The 18,499-nt window shown below is 43.5% G+C and overlaps 1 protein-coding gene across 5 annotated transcripts in view; it reads left to right on the top strand.

Moving 5' to 3' along the window:
* OSBPL1A (oxysterol binding protein like 1A) overlaps nt 1–18,499 on the top strand; it is a 190,978-nt gene that overhangs the window by 59,029 nt on the left and 113,450 nt on the right. For 4 of the 5 annotated variants that reach the window (XM_040432360.1, XM_040432359.1, XM_040432361.1 and 1 more), the window contains exons 10-13: nt 1,626–1,699; nt 15,549–15,612; nt 15,926–16,024; nt 16,492–16,614. In XM_040432360.1, the coding sequence (XP_040288294.1) occupies nt 1,626–1,699; nt 15,549–15,612; nt 15,926–16,024; nt 16,492–16,614 (360 nt within the window). The remainder of the gene's footprint in view (nt 1–1,625; nt 1,700–15,548; nt 15,613–15,925; nt 16,025–16,491; nt 16,615–18,499) is intronic. The other variant, XM_040432363.1, reaches the window with a different exon arrangement.

Genomic DNA, 18,499 nt, shown 5'->3' with positions numbered 1-18,499 from the left:
GTAGGAGGAGGCTTCTGCCTATCAGTGATTCCGGTGACCTCACCGGCACTAATGGGCAGTCTTGTGCTCTGCCTTAGCGCGATAGACCGCCCATTAGTGTCGGTAACATCACTTGGATCACTGCTAGGCAGAAGCCTGTAGTAATTGCATAGTGATACTTTTTGTGGGGTAACCCCTTTAAGTGAGCATCCCTGTATAAAGTGTGTATACCTGTCTGTTGTGTGCATGTTTGCTGTGCTGCTATTTTTATTTTAATTTTATAAAAAAAAAATATTATCAGTGGTTGATAGCCTTTCCTGCAGGACTGCAAAGTGCAAACATAAAGATATGTCAATCACTGATGAGACCACCCACTGGGATTTAAATGAATAAATTACATGTTATACTGACTCAGTTTATCCAACTCTATCATGATACCTGCAGACCACTGCATGTTCAAAATGACAGGTTCCCTTTAATGATGGACAGAATTTCACAAAATTGGAAAACATAGAATCGCCCTATGCCGATTGATCAGTCACCTTATTTATTAGAAAACAGACACTTCTCACACTAATTTCACTGAGAGTTTGGAGCAGCTGTGAAATAACAGATATATTCCTAATATTCAGGATTGACTTTCTCTGTAACGCACCTGGATCTGCGTTATTTATATACCTGCATCTGACTTCTCAAGGAGAGAAAGAGCTTTACCTACTGTATGCATCCAATAGCCCTTTTTTTTCTTATTTTTTTTTCTAATTTCTACCTTATTTCTAGATTTGTATTTATTCTTTTATTACCTAAATGTATTCTCTTGTGTGTGAAAGATAACTGATTTATTGTTTTTCTATATCTTCACTTATAAGTATTCACTGAATAATTGCTGAGACTAAAAAGTAGGTTGTAGATAACCCAAGATGTTTATTGGAAATGTATCTGCAAATTGTAAATTATTTTCAGTTATTGAGTAAATGGAGCTGAGCTGTGATACCAAGTACAGCCGCTATAAAATGTACAGCATTGTGCTTGGTGAGCAGGGAGAAGGCCGTGGTGCTACTGTGAGCACTGGTGCTCTCTCAAACAGCTGATCGCGGGGGTCCTGGTCATTGGGCCCCCACTGATCAGATACTGATGACCTATCCAGAGGATAGGTTATCATTTAGAAAATCTAGGAAAACCACTTTAAATGTTAGAGGACCTGTAACCTCTTGTGATGTCTGTTTTAGTAACTACTTGCATTCCCCAAGTAATATCAATTCTGGAGCGTCTAATCTTATGATGTAATGTTGTTCCATCCCTCTATTATTTCTTCTTCAAGATTATGAATTAATTGCCAACAGTCTGCAGTAAAGATGATTCTGGGTGTTACCAGCTGGGGGCGTTTCCTGCACAGTCTGACCCTGTCTGACTGTGCAGGGACAACCAGATAAACCTCTCATAAACTAGTGGTAATAATAAAGGAATGGCACAACATAGCCATAACAATAGATGTTTCTGATTTCAGGTCCTCTTTATATATAGTTTGAATAGATCTAAAAAATCATAAGATTATAGATTGTAAACAGTGCCCCCTCTACATAAAATATAATAGTCCAGACTTTCTTGCTATCTACAGTATACTATGACCAGGTTTTTACTTTCAGAGCTCACGCTTCTTTGGGTGGAAGTTCTTTTGGGTGGTTCTCGAGCATGGCGTTATGTCTTGGTTTCAGAAACAGTGAGTATTGTATAAAAATTTTATTCAACCTTGACATGAAAGAGTCCATATTTGATATAATATAAGATACCCTGACATGGTAGTAGTGTTCTTATATATCTGACATAGTAATGGATGGTTTTACACAGGTCTCTTTTTCTGCTCATGTAATATTTGGACCATGAATCGAACTGTGCATGAAACCATTATATAATAGGACAGTGATGGCGAACCTTTTACAGACTGAGTGCCCAAACTATAACCCAAAACCCACATTTATCGCAAAGTGCCAACACTGCAATTTAACCTGAATACCAATATAGTATATCTTCCATGTACTTTATCATTTAGCTATAATATCCTGCCTACATTCAGTTTTGCTGCCTGTGCCATCCATAGTGCGCCCTGCGCTGATGAATGGCAGGAGAAGTCTAAGGCATATTGGTACACCATAGACTTTTTTATCCAGGGTGCGGGTGCCCACAGAGAGGGCTCTGAGTGCCGCCTCTGGCACCCGTGCTATAGGTTCGCCTCCACTGTAATAGGACTTTATACCTTGGATGTTTTGAGTGCAGTCAGCACACCAATTTCATTGCTTGGTGCGATTACTGTATCATGGAAAATCCCTTTATCAAATTGTATATGGCTGTACAACCAACTTGATGCCGACAGGTGGCTGTGCAACCATATACAGTTTAATAAAATAACCTGAAACATCACTTCTTGTCTAATATGGTGCACACTCGGCTGGCGTGAAGTGACACTAAACATTGAAATTGAATCTCTTCCTTTTCCAAGAGATCCTTTAAAGGGTTTCTGTCACCAGAATTAACCCTATTAAACTGGTTGACATTAGCGATGTGCTAATGTCAGCAGACCCCCTTACTGCACAATTTTAACTTTGATGATATTCAAAGTAGCTTCTAGGAGCAGGGGGTGGGGGCCGTTGCTCCTGCTCATAGAGGCTCCGTTCTCCCACCTCATGTCACTTTCCTGCCGTCCTTGATTGAGAGGGCCAGACAGTGTTTATCTACTCCTGTCAGCCCTGTGTGCTGGGTAAACGGCACTGCGCAGGCGTGAGATTTATCCAGCACACAGGGCCGGCAGGAGAAGACGAACGCTGGCCCTGTCAATCAAGGATGGCAGGGCGTGATATGAGGTGGGAGAACGGAGCCTCTAGGAGCAGGAGCAATGTCCCCCCTGCACCTAGAGGCTACTTTGCATATCCTCAAAGTTAAAATTGTGCTGTTGTCCCTTGTTGTGAAAGTGTTTATACCTTGATATTGATAAGATTTGTGAAGGAGGATGAGAATAGATGACCATGGAAACTTGGTTCAGGATTTTCTTTAGACATCTTACCATGTAAGGCCATCTGTCGAAAGATGCTATGCTGTAAGAGACCGCAAGACTTTTTTTCTGTCAAGACTAATGCCTCTTTAAGACTGCCCAGTTGTCATGCAGATTATCGGGAACAAATGTTACTATGACCGCTCGTTCCAGATTATATGCCTGTCTAAAGGTGCTGCAGATCACCTGATGAAGGAGCAAAACACTCCTTCATCGAGTGAAATGATTGTTGGTGTGGACACCTCAACACTGTGTAAACAGCACTCTGCTTCCCAGAGCTAATGCAGTTGTATGAGGACAAGCGATAGCAGTAGCTGTCACTCATCCTCATACTGTGGAGGTGATCACTGCATGTAAAAGCAGCGCTTCACCTCCACTGATAAACAGGCAGTCATCGAGAAGGAAAGCTTCCTGTCTGACAATAGTCTGCTCATCTGTGCAATGTAAATGCAGCTTAAAGGGCATCTATCAGTAGATTTGTAGCTATGACACTGGCTGACCTGTTGCATGTGCACTTGGCAGCTTGATGGCATCTGTGTTCCTTGTTCATATGTTCCTGCATTGCTGAGAAAAATGAAATTTTAATATATGCAAGTCTGCGTCTAGGAGCAACAGGGGCGTTACTGTTACACCTAGAGGCATTTTCACTACTTGGCCCTCTCAATCACAGTGGAGAGGTCTGGCAGTTGCAGAGAGAGCAGAGCCTCTAGGTGTAATGGCAACACCCCCATTGCTTTTATAGGCTCATTTGCATATATTAAAACTTCATTTTTCCAGGACGTCCTCCATGACAGCACCACATGGAGGATGCCCTTATTGACCTCTGAAGGAACAGGAAGTACAGAGAGGTTAAAAGGCCCCTCCCTCCCTCCATCACCAGTGTTCCTGCTGTCTCTTACAGGTCAGCAGCAACAAAGAGGTTCCCTGTTGGGGAATAAAGATGGATTTATGATGGAATAGGTCTGGGGAGTATCGGGGGGGTTTAGCCTCTCCTTTCTTCCTTATGTTGGGGCTCGGCTAACACCCCTCGTGGTTGGGGTCCCCTGGCCTTACCCAGTTCCCTGTGTCAGCTCCGGTTCCTTAAAGGGAACCTGTCACCTCCTAAAAACATCCTAAGCTGGCAGCAGTACCTTAGAGTAGCCAGCAGCATGTTTGTAACGATAATTTTCTTCCTGCAGGTAGTTAAGCAAAAGCTGTAAAAACGTCCTTTAATCCCCTGCCCGGGCGCGCTTCTCAAGTCAGGCTTGAAGTCACAGAGGCAGCGGCCTCCTTGCTTCGTCACGGTAACCACGCCCCCTTCCCCGCTCCTTTGCTGTGATTGACAGCCGGCAGTTTGGCAAAGCCAGCCGAACTGTCTTGCATAAGCGATGTCAATCACAGCGAAGGGGCAGGCAAGGGGGCGTGGTTACTGTGACTTGAAGCAAGGAGGCCGCTGCCTCCGTGACTTCAAGCCTGACTTGAGGAGTGTGCCGGGCAGGGGATTAAATGACCTTTTTACAGCTTTTGCTTAACTACCTGCAGGAAGAAAATGATCGTTACAAACATGCTGCCGGCTAAGGTACTCTAAGGTACTGCTGCCAGGTTGGGCTCTGGGCTCTGCGTTGTTCCTCCTCCTGGCGGCAGCGCTCCAGTGCTATGGGAAGCGCCATGACTGGCCATGTGGCGGCAGCATCTTTTAGATCCGGGCCGCAGCGTTTGACGTCACTTCTGGGCGTGACCACAGCAGCAGGCTGCATCGTCAATTATCACTTCCAGACAGCAGTGCTGAGTGCCCCGGGGGGGGGGGGGGGGGATTAGACTCGCGACTCGCATTGCTACAGCAGGGTCGACTCTCCAGGTGGATTGAGTCCCCCATTAAGGAGAAGCAGGAGCTACAAGATACAGCTGAGAGGTAGGACCTATTTAAGCCTGATGTATATCCGTTTAAGGCCGAATGCACACGGCTGTGTTCCGCGGCCGAGAGCGGTCCGTGGTATGCCGGGCTGGATTCCTGATCAGAGCAGGAGCGCACGGCGTCATTGGTTGCTATGATGCCGTGCGCTTCATGTCGCTGCTGCACTACAGTAATACACTATACGAGTGTATTACTGTAGTGCAGCGGCGACATTAAGCGCACAGCGTCATAGCAACCAATGACTCCGTGCGCTCCTGCTCTGAACAGGAATCCAGCCCGGCATTTCACGGACCGCTCTCGGCCGCGGAACATGGCCGTGTGCATTCGGCCTTAGTCTGTATACTATGATGGAGGGTCCTGGTTCTGGTTGGTCTATTCCTGTCCTAGAATCTCCTGCTCAGGGGCACGATGATAAAGAGGCGTTTCATAAGACTCCCACAGAGCCTAAAAAGAAAGGGAAGAGATGTGAAACATGTAACAAGAAGTTGCCTGACTCCTATTTCAAGCAACTTTGCCGTACCTGCATAGATAAACTAATGAGAGAAGAACAGCCGTCCTTTTTTGGCAGAGATTAAGAAGTAAATAAGAGACTAAGTTCAGTCTTCAGTAGCTAAAATGATTCCTCAGCCATCCATCTCTCAAGGTCAACAAAAGAAACAAATAGCAGACATGGATTCCGACTCGGATCAGGAAACTTCATACTAATTAAGGTCTGAGGGAGTTAGAGGATGATGAAGAAGATGATGTTCCCTCATGCTCTATGGAGGAAGAGAAAAAGTTCTTCTTTTCCTCAGAAGATCTGGACTCGCTTATTTCTGCGGTTCGTCAAACTATGGAGGTAGAAGAGGTTTCACAAACCAATTCTATACAGGATGAAATGTTTGGCGGGCTAAAAGTGAAAAGACTCCTTTCCCCTATAAATAAGAATCTTAAATGGCTTATTATGGAAGAGACAGAAAAGAGACTTCTTGTCTCTCGGAAACTTAAGAATCGCCTGGCATTTAATCCTGAAGACAAAAAAATTATGGGTCGAAACCCCAAAATTGACATTCTTATAGCTAAAGTATAAAGAAGACTACCTTACCGCAGACTTGGCAGTAATATTAGTATTGATGAGGGTAGAAGTTTCCCAAGACTTTAAGAGACTGTGCATTTTTCGGTCCATGGCATCTTTTAGCTGAGAAAAGGGTGGTCAGCGCACTGAAAACCAGGACAACCATGATTCCAGATCGGTACTCCTGGTGGGGTAAGGGGGATAATCCCCAACCTTTTTTATATTTTATACTAAGAGGGTCTTTTTTTCTGTTATTTGTGCCCAGAATATAAAAAAGAGCCCCAGGAAGGCTATCGCTAAGACCCGTGGGAAGGAGTGTGCTACTTGTAGGAAGAAGTTAACCCCTTCCTGGCCTAAGCTGCTCTGCCAGCGTTGTATTGATAAGATGCTAGAGGAAGAATCTCCATCTTTCATGCAAAACGTCAAAAGCATGGTGAAATCCGAGATAGTGGATTCTTTAAAAGAGTTTAAGAAACTCCTTCCATCTACCGCCCCCCCCCCCCCCCCCCCCCCCCCCAGGCAGACAGTCGCTTCTCAGACTCAGACTCTTCTGAGGATGAAGCAGAACAGGGGGAGATCCAAGATTCTTCGGATTCATCATCTGAAGAGGAGTCGCATGAGGACACAGACTCCTTACTTAAAGCCATTAGAGCTACAATGAAGGTGGAGGAGACCAAAGAGCAGAGGACAGTTCAGCAGATCATGTTCGGTGACTTGGGTCACAAAAAATCCAGGGTTTTCCCAATAAATGAGAATGTAAAGTCTCTAATACAAAAAGAATGGAAAAAGCCAAATAAAAAATTTTTCGGACCTAAAAATGTTAAAAGAAAATATCCGTTTGATGAAGGGGAATGCTCTAACTGGGATAGACCACCAAAAATAGATGCGCGGGTAGCCAAGATGTCCAAAAAATCAGCGTTACCATTTGAGGACCTGGGGGGCCTAAAGAACCCTATGGACAGAAGGGCAGAATTGTTTCTTAAAAACTCCTGGGAAGCCTCCACCCAGGCATTTAAACCTAACATTGCCGCTACCTCCACAGCTACATGGTTACAAGACCTAGAAGCGCATATAGAAAACAAAACCCCAAGGGAATAGCTGCTAGAAGTTTTCCCCACAATCCTAAAGACCATGGACTTTATCTCTGATGCATCCGCAGATGCCTTTAAAATTAAGCGCTAGATCTGCCACTTTAACTAACTCCGCCAGAAGAGCGGTTTGGTTAAAAGGATGGTCAGGAGACACGGGGTCGAAAAACTAAAAATTATGTGCTATACCTTGCCAGGGCGACTTTTTATTCGGATCTGTCCTTGACGACCTTTTAGAAAAGGCAGCGGATGACAAAAAAGGTTTCCCCTCCAGCAGACCCACAAATAACCGCCTGGGACTCCCAGGCTATGAGCTGTGCTCTACGATTGGCCAGCGCTGCAGCAAGGGACAACCCTAATACAAAAACTCCGCCCCGTACAACAGAGGGAGCTGCACACACCGGAGCCTATACCGGGCGAACGGAGCGGCGCCCAGACATACTAGTAAGTGCAGGGGGACCCCTGGGCGCCGCTCTGCCCACTGATATAGTTTGTTTTTAGTTTTTAAACTAGTGAAAGGTCCTCTTTAAAGCGAGAAGTGTTTTCCCTGTTGGCGAAAAAAGTCCTAATAGAGGTTCCAGAATCAGAGAGGGTGAAGGGGTTCTATTCCTCCCTTTTTCTGGTTCCCAAACCAGATGGAACCCTAAGGATAATAATAAACCTAAGACAGCTAAACCAGTTCCTCACGTACAAGAAGTTCCGAATTGAATCGATACAATCCACAATAAAACAGCTTTTTTCGAAATGTGTGATGTCAACTCTCGATATAAAGGATGCATATTATCACATCCCGATCCACTCAGACTCCCAAAGGTTCCTGAGGCTAGCAATTCTCATGGACGGAGACATCCACCATTTTCAATACAGAGCGCTTCCTTTTGGGATATCCCAGGCACCCAGGCTGTTCACCAAGCTAATGGCGGAGGTAATGGCTCATATAAGAGAGAAGGGTATCGCTAGGATATCCTATCTAGACGACATATTTGTCGTAGCAGAATCAGAAAGCATCCTGTCCTCCCACCTCTCAGAAGTAATCAAAATATTAGGGAAGTTAGGATGGCGGATAAATTGGGAGAAATCGAGCTTAACTCAATCAAAAAGCTGTGTGTTCCTAGGCCTAATTCTAGACTCTATAAACCAACGCTGCCTGCTTCCCCAGAGCAAAGTCTCCAAAATTCTGGAAGGTGTACAATCTTTAATTACATCAAGACACAGAACAATCAGACAAGGGATGGCAGTGTTGGGCAGCATGACGTCCACAATCTCGGCAGTCAAATGGGCATTACTACATTCTCGGAAGCTCCAATTGCAAATTCTGAAAGAATGGCAGGGGTCCCTATCCCCCTTGGAGGCCCAGCTGCATCTTCCATCCCACGTCATTCAGTCCCTGCAGTGGTGGTTATATCCATCAAACCTATCTCAAGGTCTCCTCTGGGATATGCAGGAGCAGATCTCAATTACAACAGACGCCAGTCCCATGGGTTGGGGTGCTTACTGCCAGGTAGAAGTCGCTCAGGGAGAATGGTCTCCTCAAGAGAAAAGAGACTCTCAAATCGCAAGAGAGTTAAGAGCGGTACTGCGGGCTCTGGTAGCGTTTCTCCCCAAGTTAAAAGGAAAAGTGGTAAAAAAAAATTGACAACCCCACAGTAGTGTCCTATTTAAACAGGCAAGGCGGGACAAGGTCCGAAGTCGTCATGTCACTTACAGAAGAGATCTTCTCTATAATCATCCCTTCAGTCAGCTTCGTAAAAGTGGTGCACTTAAGCGGTGCAGAAAACGAAAAGCAGATTTTCTGAGCCGAAATCGCCTACATAAAGGAGAATGCTGTCTGAATCAGATAATACGTCTCTGGGGCAAACCCTTGATGGACATGTTTGAAAACAAAGAAAATCACAAATGTCATCTATTCTTTTCTCTAAATCCGGAGGATTCACCAACAGGCATAGACTCCTTCTCCCAAACCTGGCCAGACAACCTTCTATATGCCTTCCTACCAATAAGGCTTATTACAAGGGTCCTACAGAAACTGAGGCGGCACAGGACGAGACTAATCCTGATCGCCCCCTTCTGGCCCAGAAGGTCATGGTTCACCTGGCTGCGCAAGCTTTCAATAATGGAACTATGGATTCTACCAGACACGCAGGACTGGCTGCATCAGGGACCAGTTTACCATCCGGAAATAAGCAACCTACACCTTGCTGCCTGGTATCTGAGAGGGTCATACTAGAAAAGAAGGGCCTGTCCGGAGATGTGATCAATACACTCCTGTCGTGTAGAAAGGACACTACTTCATCCATTTACTTAAGAGTATGGAAGAACTTCTTAAAATTCGCTGGTGTCCCAATAGACCCTTTGGACTCCCCTCCAATGCCTGTGGTTCTCGATTTTCTGCAAAGTGGCCTGGACAAAAAACGGAGAATCAGTACTCTAAAAGTTCACGTTTCAGCCCTTAGTGAGTATTTTGACTCCCCCTTAGCCAATCATACTTGGATGAGAAGATTTTTTAAAGCGGTCAATCGAACTAGTCAAATACCCAGAACATCCGCTCCTCCATGGGACCTCAACCTAGTTTTGTCCAGTATGATGGAGCCACCGTTTGAACCTCTGCTAGACCTACCAGCAAAAATATTATCCTTCAAAACTGCTTTTCTGGTGGCTATCACCTCGGCCAGACGAGTAAGCGAAATATCTGCCCTTTCTACTTTACCTCCTTACACTAAAATCTTGGGTGACGAGTAATCCTCAAACCAGACCCCTCCTTTCTTCCCAAAGTCGTCTCCTTTTTTCATAGATCACAAGACATAGTCCTACCCTCCTTATGCCAAAAGCCGAATAATGAGAAAGAAATTAAATTGCACTGTTTAGATGTCAGGAGATGCCTTCTAAGATATTTGGAGTTGACTGGACCCTGGAGAAAGTCTTCTAGACTCTTTGTACAGTTTGCTGGGAAGAACAAAGGCGATAAGATTACTTCCAGAGCTCTTTCTAGATGGATTGTGGCAGCTATTTCCTTGGCCTACTCCTCAGTAGGGCAGCCCTGCCCTTTAGGGTTTGGGGCACACTCAACTAGGTCCGTCTCCACTTCCTGGGCAGAAAGAGCCGAAGCTTCACTAGAACAAATCTGTAGGGCCGCTACTTGGAAATCACGTACTACCTTTTTCCATCATTACAGGCTGGATCTAGGCGGCAAGGATCAGTTATCCTTTGGAAGGAAAGTCTTGCAGGCTGTTATCCATCCCCAAGTCTAGTTTCTGTTCTAGTCCTCTCTCAAGGGTGCTGTCATGGGCATAAGGGAAATACAAGATTACACTCACCGGTAATCACTTTTCCATGAGCCCATGACAGCACCCGCTATTATTCCCTCCCGAAAAAAAAAAAATATATATATATATATATATATATATATATATATATATACACTCACCTAAAGAATTATTAGGAACACCTGTTCTATTTCTCATTATTGCAATTATCTAGTCAACCAATTACATGGCAGTTGCTTCAATGCATTTAGGGGTGTGGTCCTGGTCCAGACAATCTCCTGAACTCCAAACTGAATGTCAGAATGGGAAAGAAAGGTGATTTAAGCAATTTTGAGCGTGGCATGGTTGTTGGTGCCAGACGGGCCATTCTGAGTATTTCACAATCTGCTCAGTTACTGGGATTTTCACGCACAACCATTTCTACGGTTTACAAAGAATGGTGTGAAAAGGGACCGACTGATTCAAGCTGATAGAAGAGCAACGTTGACTGAAATAACCACTCGTTACAACCGAGGTATGCAGCAAAGCATTTGTGAAGCCACAACACGCACAACCTTGGGGCGGATGGGCTACAACAGCAGAAGACCCCACCGGGTACCACTCATCTCCACTACAAATAGGAAAAAGAGGCTACAATTTGCACAAGCTCACCAAAATTGGACTGTTGAAGACTGGAAAAATGTTGCCTGGTCTGATGATTCTCGGTTTCTGTTGAGACATTCAAATGGTAGAGTCCAAATTTGGCGTAAACAGAATGAGAACATGTATCCATCCTCTGATGGTGCATTATCCTGCTGGAAGTAGCCATGTCACAAAGCTCAAATCATTTAAAATTGGTTTCTTAAACATGACAATGAGTTCACTGTACTAAAATGGCCCCCACAGTCACCAGATCTCAACCCAATAGAGCATCTTTGGGATGTGGTGGAACGGGAGCTTCGTGCCCTGGATGTGCATCCCTCAAATCTCCATCAACTGCAAGATGCTATCCTATCAATATGGGCCAACATTTCTAAAGAATGCTATCTGCACCTCGTTGAATCAATGCCACGTAGAATTAAGGCAGTTCTGAAGGCAAAAGGGGGTTCAACACCGTATTAGTATGGTGTTCCTAATAATTCTTTAGGTGAGTATGTATGTGTATATAATATATATATATATATATATATATATATATATATATAATCTATATAAAAAATGGAACAAAATATAAAATAAAAAAAGGAGAAAGTTGTTGGATTTTTGTATAAATTATAGGACAAGTTTCTCGCAAATAACTGGTAGATAGAGGCCGGGTCCCTCCTTAAGAAGCTCTCCACGGAAGTTCCTGTTTCCTGTCCTGGATAGAGACGGGCTCTCTCAAGGGTGCTGTCATGGGCTCATGGAAAAGTGATTACCGGTGAGTGTAATCTTGTATTTCTGGCTCTTACGTATTTGACCCTGTCCTGGATTTCATTTTGGAAAAGGCTACGGATAAGAATAAAGGGTTCCCAAAAAAGAAATCTAGAAAGACACAGTCCTTTCGGAAACCAGGGCCAATCATCGATATATCGAGGGAAGGGCAAGACGAGCAGGTGGAGTTTTCCCAAAGGTGGGAAAGGGAGGGGCTTTCTCCTTAATCCAAGTCCATCCCAAAATAAGCAATGATGGTCTTCCTGTGGAAGAATAAAGTTCTTTCTCCCACAGTGGAAAGAAAACACCGACAACCCTTGGATCCTCAGGATAATAGAGAAAGGGTACAGAATAGAATTTTTAGGCTCTGCCCCAAAAAGATTCATCTTGACCAGTTTCAGCCAGCCAGATCAGAATTTAGCCATCAAAGAAGCTGTTATTTCTCCAGGCCATCAGGCCGATACCCCCAGAAGAACATTTTACAGGTCACTATTCAAGCCTATTCCTGGTAAAGAAACCAAATGGCACATTCCAGTTTATTCTAAATCTAAAATTCTTGAACCAGTGGGTAAAATACAGGCGATTCAACAATCCAACTCTTCCGTCCGGGGGCAGTGATGTGTATACTGGACTTAAAGGACGCATATTATCATGTGCCAATATGCCCAGAAGATCAGAAATTCCTGAGATTTGCAATTCAAGAAGGATCCTCAATACTACATTACCAGTTTCAGTGTCTACCATTTGGCCTGGCTTCTGCACCAAGAATATTCACGAAAATGATGGCAGAAGTAGTTTTTTGGTTACGGAGAGAAAAGGGAATTGTGATCATCCCATATCGAGACAATTTCCAATTTCCAATTTAACAGCTCTCTCTTCCACCATCCTTCAAGATCATCTAGAGTTCACTCTGAAAACACCTTTCTCGGCTAGGTTGGATAATCAATATGGAGAAATCAAATTTGCTTCCAGAAACAAAAAAGATTTTTCTGGGTACCCTCTTAGACTCCAACATCCAGAGATCTTTTCTACCAGAGGAATAGCGGGTATCAATTTGTAGGGAGATCTCCATCCTACAAAAGAGAAAGATCTGATCATTAGTGTTGATCACGAATATTCGAATTGCAAATTTTAATCGCGAATATCGGCACTTCGAGAATTGGCGAATATTTAGAATATCGCAAAATATATTCGTAATTGCGAATATTCGATTTTAAAAAAAAATACCAGTTCATGCTAACATGCTAACATTTTAGGCGAATTTTCACAATCAAGAAAATAATGCCTGGAGATCATGAAGTCTCGAATATATGGCGAATATTCGCGAAATATCGCGAATTCGAATATTGCCCCTGCCGCTCATCACTACTGATCATTAGGAACAGCCATGAGAATAATGGGATTGATGACATCTTGTATACCGACTGTTCCGTGGAGTCAATTCCATTCCAGGAAATAATTCTGACAAGATGGAAAAAAGATCCGAGAACCATTGACCTAAAAATACAACTACCAGACAGAGTGATTCACAGCCTGACATGGTGGACAATTCCCCAAAAATTATCAAGTGGTGTCCCATGGTCTTTCCAACCACAGATCCTGGTAACGACAGATGCCAGAAAGAGAGGTTGGGGTGCACAAGTCCAGGACACTTACTTCAGGGACTATAGAATCAGGACCAATTTCACCGGTCCTCAAATTACAGGCAGTTGAAAGCAGTCCTGGAGGCCTTTCGGAAAGCAGAGCACATACTAAAATGTCACCATGCGCGAGTATTGTCGGACAATCAATATGACATATTTAAGAAGATGGGGGGGTTCAAAATTCCCACCCCTTCAGCTCTTGGCAGACCAAATCTTCAGTTGGGCAGAGATATCGGTCCTTTTAATTTCAGCTATTTATTTAAAATGGAGAGAATGTAACGGCAGACTTTTTGAGCAGGTCTCCCATCAGTCCAGGAGAATAAAGTCTCAAAAATACATCTTCCCTTTCCCCTAATACCAGCAGTCTTAAAGAAGCTCAGATCGGATCCTGTGACCTTAATAATAACTGTTTTGGCCAAAAAGGAATCATGGTTCCCGGTATTAAAGGAGCTAACTTTGGAAGAGCCATATTTTCTCTCTCCAGAGGAAGATCATCTGATGCAGTGCCCTCTAAAACACCCTCAGGTGCACAGACTGAGATTAAGAGCATGGCTTCTGAGGAACAGATGCTGAAAGTCAGAGGTTTTTTCAGACCGAGTCGTTCTTACTATGCAACAGTCATAAAAAAAGTAACCTCAGCTATATATGGTAAGGTGTGGAAGAAATTTTGTTCTTGGTATAATTCTTTTCAACAGGGCTCTTCTCCGTCCAGAATATTCTTGAATTTCTTCAAGAAGGTTTCAGCAGGGATCTTAGGCCTAGTACTTTAAAAGTACAGATTTCCGCATTAAAGAGGACCTTTCACCGATTATTATACTATGAACTAAGTATACAGACATGTAGAGCGGCGCCCGGGGATCTCACTGCACTTACTATTATCCCTGGTCGCCGCTCCGTTCTCCCGCTATGCCCTCCGGTATCTCCGCTCACTAAGTTATAGTAGGCGGAGATTTCAGTCCCTAAGTTATGGTAGGCGGAGTCTGCCCTTGTTCTGCTCTAGCGCTGGCCAATCGCAGCGCAGAGCTCACAGCCTGCTTTTTTAGTGGCTATAACCTCGGCCAGAAGAGTAGGAGAGATACAGGCTCTATCAGAGAGCTGTATTTGAAAATCCTGGAGGATAGAATAATATTTAAGCTTGATCCAGCTTTTGTCCCAAAAGTGGTGTCAGCATTCCATAGAGATCAGGAAATCTTCCTTCATTTTGTACAAATCCAAAAAATCTTAGAGAAGAAAGATTTCATACTCTCGATGTCAGACGTTCAGTCCTGGAATACCTGTACGCTATGTACCCCTTCAGAAAGGACTCTGCCTTATTTCTACACTTTGCAGGGAAGAACAAAGGAAAACAAGCATCAATAACCACAATTGCGAGATGATAAAATATACAATTTTACATGCCTATTCTTCTCTGAAAACTGATTTTCCCTTAAAAGTTATGGCCCATTCTACCTGTGCAATGGCGGCTTCTTGGGCGGAAAAGGCAGATGCCTCAATTGAACAAATCTGCAGAGCAGCAACCTGGTCCAGTGTTAATACTTTTTGCAGACATTATAGATTGGACCTTCTTGCCAATAGTGATTTGGCCTTTGGATGGAAAGTTATTCAGGCCATAGTCCCTCCCTAATAAAGTTTATCTGGTTATTGCTCCATGTGGTGCTGTCACTGAGGACGTCCTGGAAAGTAGGATTTAGACCTACCGGTAAATGGTTTTCTAGAAGTCCGACATGACAGCACCCTCCTTATTCCCTCCTGGTTTTTCTTTGGTGATGGAGTGCATGTAAAAAATTAAATAAAATAAATAAATAGGTTTCCATCTATCCAGGTGTGGTGATTGAAAAGACACTGGTGATGGAGGGAGGGGCCTTTTAACCTCTCTGTGCTTCCTGTCCCTTAGAGTTCAATAAGGACATCCTCCATATGGTTCTGTCATGTCAGACTCCTGGAAAACCATTTACCGGTAGGTCTAAATCCTACTTTCTCAGTAATGCAGGCACATATGAACATAGGACCTACACAGATGTCTTCAGCTGCCAAGCGCACATGTAACAGGTCAGCCAGTTTCATAGGTTCAAATCTGCTGACAGATGCAGTTTTAAGAATAATCTCTTTCAACTAAGGACATTATTGTAAATTTTTATGTTGCGTCTCTTCTGCATACAGTTATTCATTTTACTAAATATACTCTCTAGGTCAGATGCATTAAACAATGTGTATCGGCAAGGCTGTAAGCACCTGACGCAAGCCATTTGCACGGTAGGAACTGAGGAAGTGCAATGTGGATATGGGTTTTTTATTTATTGCCTTTTACAAAATCAATGTCCATTATCTAATTATAATATAGCAAATATTATACGTCTTGTGATTAATTGATGGATGTATGGGTAATGGCAAAGCTGTAGGTATGCTAACACTGTTTCTGCCGAGGTCGAGCCCAGCACCGCCATAGAATTTAATTAGGATCTTAGAAAGTGTGACTGTTTGAGATCTTGGGTAATAGGAATCCTCCCTGTAGCTTCATAGTAATGGTGTTAATAGAGAGATTCTCATAAAATACTTTTTTCTGCAGGTGAAGTCATCAGACAACGTTTCTTTCTCCGTAAAATGCTTTGATGACAGCATCCACAATTTCAAAGTTTTTTCCAAAAACCTTAGGCATACAAGGGAGGTATGTATTATCAGGCATCAGTATAAATGATGTTCTTTACTAGCATTTTAAAACCAAGGGCATGATGTGTGAGACGTGTTATGTGGACAATTTCAAATGTATACAGAAAATCATCAAGTACAGTTTTGGGAAAAAAATCTTAAAGGGGTTTTCCAGGACTTATTGGTCTCAGTATATGTCATCAATATCACATCTGTGAATGGGAGTTGCAGTACTCCGACACGGCCACTACATGGTGTACAAAGTCTTCTGCTTCCAGCTATGTACACTGTGTAGTTTCCAGCAGCTGACTGAAACAGATAATCGGTGGGAGTACAGCGTGTCAGATCCCCCACTGATCTGATATTGATGACCTACTTCAACTAACAACCTGAAAGATTTACGGTATTGCTTCATTCTGCATAATTATAAAGGTTTCCTTATTATTTGTGTGTAAATACCCTTTTACATCAGTACTTGCCTTACAGGACTGGCTGGCCGCCATTGAGGAGCATTCAGCTTATAGCACTTACTACTGTTCACAAGAACAGCCCAGTGACGATGAAGATGAAGACCTGGTGCTTGCAGGCGACATAAAGGAGTCTCTCGAGGTAATTTGCATGGCAGCTTGAATAACTTGTCCAAGGGGTTAACTTGCATTTTAGGAAAATTTGCTAATAGCAGGGAATGGTTTAAAAGAAAAAAACTATACTTACCCAAAAAAAGAGGAACTGTCAACTTCTAAGAATGAAAACTGATTGCCTGACCAATTCTTCACCGACCTGTGGAGTGTTCAGCTATTTTCCCCCTTTTATTGATCCCACCATTTCAGAAATATTTCCTCCATTAGTTATGGGGCTCTTTAAGCTGAGTGTGGTTAGCCAAGAGGGTGGTAACCAGAAGTCATGGCCTGTTCTTCATGTCCATCTTGTGACAATCAGTGGAATGAAAGTCCTTGAGCACCACGGCTCTTTGAATGTTTTTTTTTAAATCAAATAATTTTTTTTTTTTTACAATTAGCGATAACAGTACAATACGAAGACTCCCCAGAAACCACTCCCATCCTCTTCTGTGCAGTGTCCTCCCCCACTTCAACAGACATCCACACCCTAAATCCCCTTTTAAAGTATCCACTCTACTCCCTATCACTACACCCTCTGTTTCTTCGACTAGTATTCCTTCCTCTCTGAGCGGAACTCGATACTCTTATAGTATCTAACAGCCATGCCCTCTTCAATTTTTGGGAAGCTAAGCCAAAATTAAGAATCCAGGTCTCCCATTGCTTCGAGAATTTAGCGAGTACCCCCCCTTTTTAAGTATACCCCCCTTTCCAACCGTACCATCTGATTTATTAACTCTGTCAGCTCCTGCTTACTCGGGTTGACTCCTGCTTACTTGGATCTAATACTTTGCAACCAGTTTCCTAATTCAATACATTTTGCCAGCTTTTGCCCCTTTGCAGCTGGTAGGTCTTAGACATATCCTAACATGCCCACCATGGGAGTCCTAGGGACCACAATGTTATACAAGGTATCCAGCATGTCAAACAGCAAGGTCCAAATAGTACTCAACCCCCATCATGACCACAACATATTAATAAGACTCGCCTTTGGTTTTGTACTACGAGGACACCGAGCGTCTGGACGGACCCCCATCCTATAAAACAGTTGGGAAATTTTGTAGAACCTATGCAGCCCAAACCGTTGCAAGCTGCATTGAGTCGCACTAAGAGATAACCTAGGAGTATTCTTCAAGATTGACTGCCACTACGTAGAGGTCAAAGATCCCACGTCAAACTGCTCTTTGAATTTTGACACAGGCAAGGAAGCTCTTTTCATACATGTGTCGGTTTTCAGGTACAGTAACAGAGCCCCATTCACTGCTGAGTGGCAGTGGTCAGATCCCCAACAATCAAACTTTGATTGCGTATCCTAAAGGTAGACCATCCATGTTTTACTCCTGAAAACCCACTTTAAAGGTTTTGTGCAGTTCTACAATATTGATGACCTATCCTCAGGATACGTTCTCAATATCAGATTAGTGAGGATCTGATTCCGAGGACGCATGCAAGCACTGTGTCCTCTTTAATGTTTACCTGCACGCCGTCGCCGTCTAACTTGTAAGGTTGAATGGGACAGGTAGTTGTAGTTACACTAATAGTAGCACTGCACAACCTCTAAGTCTAGTCACAGTCGCAGTTAGAAACCCCAGATAAAAGATAATAATCCAGCTTTTGTCCTTGTGAAACTGGACAGAATTTCACTTACCTTTTCCCCCACTGACTCAGAGATCCCTGGGGAACTTCTTACAGCCTAGCCCTCTAGATTGGGAGTGTGCTCAGGTCCTATAACCTATAACCTACTCTGGAAATAACTTCCTGGTCATGGTATCCACTTCCAGGAAGCTGAGCCTGTTGGATCTTTAGGTAGGAAAAGAAAACACAAGTGAAAAGTTGGGTTCGTTGCCACCTTATTTTTTATTTAATTTATGAAAGTA

Source organism: Bufo bufo, chromosome 5, assembly GCF_905171765.1.
Source record: "Bufo bufo chromosome 5, aBufBuf1.1, whole genome shotgun sequence".
Lineage (NCBI taxonomy): Eukaryota > Metazoa > Chordata > Amphibia > Anura > Bufonidae > Bufo > Bufo bufo.
This window is presented reverse-complemented; position numbering and strand designations above follow the sequence as displayed.